Source organism: Marmota marmota, unplaced genomic scaffold (genome assembly GCF_001458135.2).
Source record: "Marmota marmota marmota unplaced genomic scaffold, marMar, whole genome shotgun sequence".
Lineage (NCBI taxonomy): Eukaryota > Metazoa > Chordata > Mammalia > Rodentia > Sciuridae > Marmota > Marmota marmota.
In genome coordinates this window covers 3,156,263-3,165,584 of record NW_025999862.1, presented here as the reverse complement: position 1 = coordinate 3,165,584, position 9,322 = coordinate 3,156,263, and the positions used below count along the sequence as shown (strand labels likewise).

General features: G+C 56.4%; 1 protein-coding gene across 15 annotated transcripts in view; it reads left to right on the top strand.

Annotated features, from left to right (window-relative positions):
- Col13a1 (collagen type XIII alpha 1 chain) overlaps window positions 1-9,322 on the top strand; it is a 144,577-nt gene that overhangs the window by 124,134 nt on the left and 11,121 nt on the right. For 14 of the 15 annotated variants that reach the window (XM_048809701.1, XM_048809642.1, XM_048809659.1 and 11 more), the window contains 4 exons: window positions 822-902; window positions 4,475-4,510; window positions 7,288-7,341; window positions 8,424-8,477. In XM_048809701.1, the coding sequence (XP_048665658.1) occupies window positions 822-902; window positions 4,475-4,510; window positions 7,288-7,341; window positions 8,424-8,477 (225 nt within the window). The remainder of the gene's footprint in view (window positions 1-821; window positions 903-4,474; window positions 4,511-7,287; window positions 7,342-8,423; window positions 8,478-9,322) is intronic. The other variant, XM_048809625.1, reaches the window with a different exon arrangement.

The following is a 9,322-nucleotide window of genomic DNA, read 5'->3' as shown; positions in this document are numbered from 1 at the left end:
TGGGGGGGCAGGGGGGGGTGCATCCGTTAGAGCAGAAAAGAGGGAAAGTGCTTCAGGAACCCCACCAATCCTTCTCCCTAAATGGCATCAGGTGACACTCCATCCAGCGGGGTGCCATCAACATTCAGCACTGACGCCTGGCATGCTGAGGATGCAGGATTTTCCCATTCATGCATACAAAGTGACAGGCTAGATCCTTAGCCAATGGTGAGATCCTTTTCCCGTGTCACCTGCCCCACCACCATCCACTCAAGCTCTGGAGGAAGACAGGTGGCAGCCAAGTGTGGGCCCTCCCCAGGGCCAAGCCCGCGGGCTCAGTTTAGTGAGTTTCTCCCAGTCTCCTCCAGAGCATTTCAAATGAATAAGGGGGGCCGCAGGCTGTCGGCATGACAAGGCCCCTTACTCCCTACAAGACATCCTTCAGGGGACTTTGGGACGTTTCTTCTCCCAGCTAGTTCATGAGCCTTGGTGCCCTGGTGGTAGAATATTCCAGGCATCTGCCAGCAGATCCTGTAGGATCCCAGTGTTCCTGCCCTGCAAACGGTCACCTATGTCAACGCCTGACCTGGAACTGCCCTGTGTGTTGCCTCCACTCCATGCATCCCTTGTCCCTTTGGGCAACTTAGTGTCACCAGAGGATGCTGAGGCGCGACAGGGTGGTAGATCAGGGATCCTTGGAGTCTCCGGCCTGCCACCTGTGGCCCAGCCACCCCCGCCTCCGCCCTCCTCTACAAACCCCACCCCTGTCTCCAGACCCCAAGAGACAAGCATGGGTTGTCCAGGACGTGCCCTCTGTGACCTCCTCTTTCTCCTTCCTCCAGGGAGAGGCAGGACTAGATGGAGCCAAAGGAGAGAAGGGGGCCCAGGGAGAAAAAGGAGACCGAGGGCCTCTGGGCCTACCTGTAAGTATCTCAGAGCCAGCAAGACCACTGTAAGGAGCCCAGGCAGGTGGCCCTATGGGGCCGGGAGCAGGTGGGCAGGGTCCTGGGAGTAGCCACTCGAAAACTCCAGGGTCTCAAGTTTCGAGCGTTTGTACCAGAGCCCCAAGTGGCCTTCCTTTCCCACCAGAGAAAACCTTGGGCTCTAATTCCCTTTCCTAGGGTCTCCTCCAGGTATTCTGGGAAAATGAAAGCTAAACAAGACAGGGCCCACCCAAGGCAAGTCCAGGGGAGAGGCAGACTGGCCTGAGGACAGCCCCAGGACCTGCTTGTGCCCAAGGCAGGGCCATCACAGCCTCCCTTGGGAGCCGAGCTTGGAGATTTGGGAAGAGTGAGACCATGAGGATATTCTCCATCTCACCTGTTTTCCCAGAAGGACCCCAAAGAACCCCTGCTTTCCCCTCTTAAGTACTAGCCACAGCAGCAGAGCATGCAAAAAGTCCTGGTCCCAGCAGGTTAAGGCCACTTGTTCCCCAGGCTCCAGAGAGCTCTGATCTCAGCCTGCCCAGGGCTCACGGCCCCGTTCCTGGTGAGGGCTTCTCAGAAGGTACCTTCTTCTCTAGAAGTAGGGGCTGGGCCAGATGAGTCCCTTTGGTCCCAACTCCAGTGGCCTGATGGCCTTTTACCCTTCAGTGTGTCCTGGTGACCACGCCACAGCCCACTGAGATTGTCACTCTGGATTTGTTTTGCAAGTGCTGGAAGGAGCTTTAGTGCTCCATCTCCCTTATGGTCACTTGAGGTCACATATGAGGCGGGGTCAGAGGCTGCTTCTCCACTGAGGCCACAGCCTTGTAAAGGGACTCCTTTCAGCTACTCAGACTCCTCCGGCCCCACCCCAGGGAGCCACGGAGAGCAGAAAGCACGGGCAGCCCCTTCCCCTGGCTCGGCAGAGCCTGAAGCTCTGGTCCTATAATCTCAGCCGCCCAACAGCAAAGCGAAAGGTGTAATGACACCCTCATGAATGCAACGAACGTAAGGTTACTGAAGCAGCTGATTTGCTTGAGGTGCTACAGAAAACTAATGACTTTAGCAGACATTTCCCCATGTCGCAAACTGCATCCAGAATGATTAAGTATGTCCCATGGAAGCACCTTCCTTCCCCTCAACCACAGACCTCCCCTCATTCACCCTCATGGCCCTGACCTCCCCAGAGACTGTTGGAGAATTTAGTCAGAGTTTGGCATGCCAATGGCACCGTGACTGCACAGGTAACAGAAACAAAGAAAGTGCCAGATGAAGGACAAAGTCCCCAGTCTCTGTTTAATTCTTCAACTTTCAGTAGAGCCATGGATCAGAGAAATATCTTGCCCAGCTTAAGAAAACTGTAGAATAAGCCTGGTCTGAGACTGCAGGTCACATGGGCTCCGGGGGTCAGTAGGGAGTGATGGCACCTGTGATACCCCAGATGCCCAAATGCCTTTTCCCTGGGGAGCAGCCCCTTCTCAGCTCAGTGGGTGGTTGCCTTGGAGGAAGGAGCATTTCACAATCTTTCAATTTTTCAAAGGAAGCTGGACATCCAGGATTTTGTATGAAATCTCCCCATTTTCTAACTTTAGATCAAATTTATTTGCAACCCTGCAGCCCAGACAATGTATGTCCGTGGCCCACATAAGGCCCGAGGTTCTGAGTGTGTGTGTCCTATGCTCCAGGCCTCATAAGACAACCGTGTTAATGCTGCATAGACACAGCAAATGGCTATTAGCTCTAGTTGTTTCCTGGCTGTAGCCATAGTATAGACTGTTTCTCCCCCCTCCACCATGTCCTGTTGAGTCCCTCTCTGTTGCACTCCATAAGTGGTCCTCGATGCTAGCAGTGCACTGGAGTCACCATACCATTACCCGGGCCCAGTCGTAGAGACTGGTTACATTGGGCCACGCTGGAGCCTGGGCCTCTGTATTATGCAACTTCACCCCAGAGGATGCTATGGGCAGCTGGAGTTGAGGACCCTGGCTCTGGCCTGTGAGTCATGGTCAGTCCCAAAATGATGTGATCCTAACTCTGAGAACCAAGTCCCCGGGGTTCTATCCAACCGGGAGAATCCTTTCCTGGGGAGGAAGCAGCCTGCTGTCCACCCTTCTCTGCGGGTTTCCTCCACCTTTAAAATCCTGAGGTTGAAACCAGGCATGGTAGCACACACCTTGGGAGGGAGCATCTTGGGAGGCTGAGGCAGGAGGATTGCAAGTTCAAGGTCCGCCTCAGCAAATTAGAGAGGCCCTAAGCAACTTAGCAAGTCCCTGTCTCAAAATTTAAAAACAATAAAAAAAGACTGAGTGTGTGGCCCAATGGTTAAGTGAGTTCAGTCCCCCAGACAAAAAAAAAATCCCGAGGTTGAGGCCCTCTGGAAGCAATTTCCAAGAACTCAGCCCTTACCAGTTAGAGTACGGCAACAATGACCTCCTTACTTTCTGGCTTGTCACATTGGAATCTTGAGAGAATGGCCCCGGGTTTTCCTAGATGGATCACAGGACAGCTTCAGAGCCTAGCATGGGAGCAAGAGCCCCTTCCTACCATGGATCTTTGGTCAGCAAGGAGTGAGGCAGCTGCCGAGCAGATGGCTCTGAGCAGCACCCATCTGCCCACCCCTTTGCCACAAGGGACATGTGACTTAGGCCCATCATCCAGTCAGCTTTTTCTATAAAAGGGTGCTTGTCTGGGAGCGTAAGGATGGTTTTTGAGTTTAGGTCAGGTTTTGCAAACTGTTAAGTCTCAGAAAAACGTCAGGCATTGTTAGTGTTATCATCACGGGACCAACTCCTCCCACCAGGCCAGCTTCTACTGGCTTTCAAAACTCAGCACTGAGGCCAGTCCCAGCTCCGTGTCCCAAGGGCACGTTTATGTGCTGGAGACAGCTATGGTGGCACACCCCTGTAATCCCAGAAGCTCAGGAGGCTGAGGCAGGAGGATCGCAAGCTCAGTGTTAGCCTCAGTAACTTAGCGAGGCCCTAAGCAACTCAGCAAGACCCTGTCTCTAAATAAAATATTAAAGTTGGGGTGCTGGGGATGTGGCTCCGTGGTTGAGTGCTGGAACTCAGAGCTGGGTCCCTGGGGTTGGGGAAGGGGGTCCGATCTCAATAGATTTGTAAAAAGAGGCTGGGAAGACTCCTCACCTGGGCCACCCTCTGCGTAAGCCTGTCCCCCCCCCCCCAGTGAAGCCCATCCTAGGAAGAACATGAGGCTCCGATTCCAGAAGCCTCCCCAGGATTTCCTTTCTGATGCCCCTTCCCTGGGGCACTGAAAGCCCTTGAGAGAGGGGCCTGGAGAGGGGCTGGAAGGAGCGAGGGCACAGGGTGGACCCGGGCAGCTGTCAGCCTTGGTCCCTCCAGCCTGCTCACAGCTGGCCACAGCCTCGGTGTCTCCATGCTTTTGTTGGTTTCCATGTAAATGCCGCTCCCTGTCCCCCGTCGTGCTGAAGTGCCAGCATTTATGTCTGTCCGAGTCACTGCTCTACTCACCTCTTCCCTCCCTGTTGTCCCCTTTTTCTCCCCTCCCCATTCCGCCCTCCCCCTTCTCTTGGTCAAACTGTGCCCTTCGTCCAGGGAGCTTCAGGTTTGGACGGCAGGCCTGGGCCACCGGTGAGTGTCACTTCTCTGTTACCCCTCACCCTGCCCCCCATGCCCAGCCTGTGACCCCTCTGTCTGTCCCACTGTGGCTTGTTTCCCCTGTGAGTCGTGCCTTGTCCCTTGTAGGAAGGTCCCATCCACGTTTAGCAGAAGTGTTTTTCCAGTCCTCTGGACCACAGGCGCTGGCTTGGTCTGAACTTCCCTGTCCCCAGTCTGCACCCAGGGACCCCAGTCATGCCAGGTGTCGGGCACGGGAGGCTGCTCCAGCAGCACCCACCCGGACCTTAAAGGAATGCTGAGCTCACCCTGGGGGTTTGGACCCGTCCCCAGCAAACACGACCGTGTCTATATGTGCCCGTCACTCTGTGTCGTCTTCATGCTGTGGCTCTGTCCATCTTCTGTCTGCCCATGAGGGCTTCCCAGTCCTGTGCAGCCACCAGCTGGTGCTGGGGGGGAGGGTGGCATGGAAGGGTGAGGAGCTGGAGAGCACAGAGGCCAGTCCCAGCTCAGTGTACCAAGGACACGTTTAACCACACCCCTGCCAGTGACAATACCATCACCCAGCAGGCCAGCAAGGGGGAGACCCTCCGATCCCCTCTCTATTTCTCAAGATTCCAAAAAATGGGCATGCCTCACTCCTGATCACAAGCACTTCTGCTTATGCCAAACAACCAAAGTGTCCTTCCGGTCCCCTCCCCGAGCATGCTGCGAGGTCATCGGAGCTGTGGTGCTCCTGGCTGATGCATGGTACCTCTCATGGGGTTGGTCACTGACTGTCAAGGGCCAGGAGGCTGGGCTTCCTGCTCAGAAGCCATCCCAGAGCCGAGCGTGTGCCCAGCCCCTTCCAGCCGCTGAGCCCCAGCTCTGCCTTGTGGGTGAGCTCTGCCACATGGCCATGTCCTGCCAGGAAGATGAGCTTCTTGTGAGCTGGTGGAGTGGCACTTAGGAGAGAGGAGAATTTGCAGACAGACAGAGGGAGGCTGACCTTCCCAGGGGGCTTGCAGGCAGTGCTAGGAGAGCCTAGGACCTTTAGAGGGAGGAGGGCACAGGCGGCCCCATCAGAGCCTCGACTTAATGAATGTTGTTCTGTGCCCTCCTAAAGAAGAGGTTAGCCCAGGTGGTGGGGCACGCCAGGCTGGGGCAGGGGACCACTTAGGCCCATGAGTTTGAGACCACCCTGGGCAATATCCTGACAGCCATCTCAAAAATTAAAAAATTAAAAAAAAAAAAAAGAGAGAGAGAGAAGGTGACATGGACACAGCTAGCCCGTGATGTCACATATTCAGAGCCCCTGTGCGTTGGCGGGCAGCGCCCCAATTCACCAACAGAGCCGTGACTGTTCTCGAGACATCCTTGTGCCTCGATCCTCCACCACAGCCCCCTCCCACCCACCGTCCTCACCGAGCACACCTGTCCCAGGTGCCTGGTCAGAGCTGGGGGCTGATCTGACGTTGTTGGCAGAGAAGCCATGACCCCCCCTCAGTGGCTCATCCTTCTCTCTTGGGCAGGGGACACAGTGCAAACACATGTACTCTGTCCTCTTTGACCCCTGGCTTTATTTTTTTCTCATGACTTTAAAGGACAATGTTTGGGGAAGAAAAGAATCCAGCCCTGTCCAAATGACTAGCTGTGTCTGAGTGGGCGCTGCCCAGGGTCAGGCCCGGCTTTCACACGGGCCTGGAAGCAGACACGTAGGTCACCCTCTTCAGTGCACAGAGGGGAATACTGCCACCCAGACAGGCTGCTTCCAGACAGCGTGGGAGTCTGTAGGCCTTTGCAGCAGGACTGGAGCCTGGCCCAGGGCCTGGGAAGCCCTGTTCTGGGCTGTCACCCAGATCTGGACTGTTACCTTGGCAGTTCCTCAGTGGCACATGCCCATGGCCTCCCTTCTTCCTCACAGTTGCAAATCTGTGCACTGAGCTGACCTGGTGGCTTTTTCTCACGTGGAAAAAATCAGCATGTTCCCACTTGCTTGAGCCCCACCTTTCCCAGGGACACTCAGAGCTCCAGAAATCACCCCCAGGCCCAACCAAGCCCCCTGCCCTTGCCTGAGACAGTGAGACAGAGAAAGGAGAGACTGTGAATTCGAGGCTTGGTCCAGTCTGGCTGCAGGTGGGAACCAGGGGAAGGTACTTGAGGTGCCACAGGAAGCCCTGCTCCATCTCCAAGCAACGCCAGCCCCCACTCCCTACCGCCCTGAGTTAGGAGAGGTCGTGGCCCACCTCTCTGAAGGCTCATGTGGTGCAGGCTCCCGAGGCCCACTAACTAATCCCCTCCAATCCAGCCTGTTCCAGAACGCGGGGGTGGGCTCAAAAGCCAGGGCCAGGGACAGGTCTGCTGGATGGCCCCCTCTCGCCTGCCTCTCCTATGTGCATCTGCCTTGGTCTCTGTGGCATGAAGACCCTCCTGCTGCATGTGAAGCTGCAACAGCAAAGGGGTGCCCGCCCTAGGCCCCGCCCCCGGGACAGGGTCACTTCCCTCCCAAGGGCTTCTGGGAGCAAACTCAGCAACCATTCTGCCATTTTCAGCCTTGGCAAGCTTGGCTGTGACATAAAAGGGTTTCGTCCCCCAAATCTGGCTCTGAGGCAGGGGCCAGCGCTCTTTCCTCCAAGGCCCCCAAGCTCCAAAAGGATCATAAATGGCCCCATCAAATGGCCACCCTGAACAAGCCTGGCCTCGCCAACCCTGAAAACTGGGCCCTGGACCTTGCTCATCTCCAGCGGTCGGGCGGGACTCCCGGGGCTCCCCAGCAGCCAGCCCCTCAACTCTCCTTTCTTTCACCCCCTCAGGGTACCCCAGGACCAATTGGAGTTCCAGGCCCAGCTGGACCAAAGGGCGAGAGGGTGAGAGCTCGGTGGGCGGGAGGGCGTGTTGCAGGCCACCCTTCCTCAGCCTCAGCACCCAAGCCCAACGGGGTCCCCACGACAGCCGCAGGGGCTCAGCCCTCATCCCTGCCTTCAGCTGTCACTCCTGGTCACTCTCCAGCAGCCTGGGGGAGCCTTTCGAGTGCCACAAGTGGACAGAGATGAGATGGAAGCTTTCTCCAGTTGGGTTTCTAATCACCTGTCACCTGTCATGGTTCAGTGTGACAAGGCCCCAGGGGGGTGTTATGACTACATGTGCCTAAATTTCATAATGAGGTAGGGAAACGGCATAGACAGAGCACCAGGTGTTTAGAAAGACCCTTAGAGGACATCAAGCAGTCAGGAGGCCAGCGTGTCAGGCATGGTCCCCACAGTGGCTGAGATGAGTGGCCTTGGCAATGTAAGGTGACACCTGAGATCCAGCCCCATCCCACGCCAAGTGGGTGAGAGGTGAGGGTAGAGGAGGCCAGTGTGCAGGACAGCCACCTGTCTTCCTGCACCGGGAAGCCCCTGTTTCCACACTCTCAGGACGGGGGCTCTCTGGAGGGCAGGCTGGTCCCCAGGGACACCTGTGGACTTCTCCACCTGCACCAGCAGCTCCCTTCTCTCCATCCACCCACCTTGCTGACTGTCTCCGGGACGCAGAGGGTGGGCATCTCCCGCAGAGGGGTCTGGGCTGCTCTGAGATCACTGCCACACAAGGAAACGAGATGACGCTGAGGTTTCAGGGAAGAAACCATAGCTCCCTGCCCTTCCCCTTCTCTCGGCCACCTTCCTGCTCCTCTTTCTCCTCCCCTGCCAACCAGTACCCTCAGGACACTGCTCAGTCCTTCCAGAGGGCCCTGGGGGACAGACGCTGCTGGAGGGAGAGTGAGGGGGTTCCAAGACCCTCCAGAGCAGAGTCTGCACCCGTGACACCCCACGTCTCACACAGACTTTGCTTCCAGAGGGTTCTTTGAGGAGGCCAGAGAGGCTCCCAGTCTTTGTACCAGAATAGGAGCTGGTAATGGAAGACTGGCACCTCACCAGGGAGGGTTCATGGTTTCTTTCTCTCATTTCAGGGCAGCAAAGGAGACCCAGGGATGACAGGACCAACGGGAGCAGCTGGGCTTCCTGTGAGTCTGGTGGAATCAGAGGTTTCTCTCTGCCCACCCCTGTCCCCCGCCACCCAACAACAAGGTCAAAACAGTGTCCAGACCTGAAGCACAAATCTCGAGCTGAGGGAGAAGTCTCATTCCCATGATAGAGGGAGCTGCCAAGAGGCCACTGTGAGGTGCTAGAACTTCCTGGGGACCCTGGCAGGGGACCAGGTGCTCAGCCCTCTGGCCCATCTCAAGGAATGCAGTAATGTCCTAAGCCCTTCTACTTGAGCCTCTGTCATGGACACAGAGGGGCCTCCCAAGTGAATGTGCCATGGTTCCTGCCCTTGAGGAGGGGTAGAATCAACTCCAGATCTCTGTGTCACAGAAAGGAGACGTGCTGTGAGTCCCAGAGCTTTCTCAGGGCAGCTGGACCTCAGGGAATGGACCTAGCATCCACCCGTAGTACATTCACCTGTTGGCTCGTTGTAAGGGTCCAGTGACTGCCCTGAAGAGCCTGGACCTCTGCTTTTTCCCATCCGCCTGAAGACTGAGCACATGTGGCCTGGGTGGGCTTGTCTGGGCCAGTCCCCCTCCCGCTCGTTCCCCTGGAGCAACTGCACCTTGAAAGAGGGTCTGAGAAACTGCGAAGTCATTGGCTAGCAAGGGCCTGGCAGGAGAGCCAAGGACTTCTCCTCCGTCAAGAGCACTGCGTGCTGACTGCTTGGCCTCCGACCCACCACTCCTCCGTGTGCGCCATCTTGGAAGAACATGACTACGAGCCAGGATATAGGCTGGAGAGGAGGATGGCCATGTGGCTCGGTGGCTAGGTGCCCGCGTTCAATTCCCAGTACAATAAAATAAAATAAAATAAGAAGAAG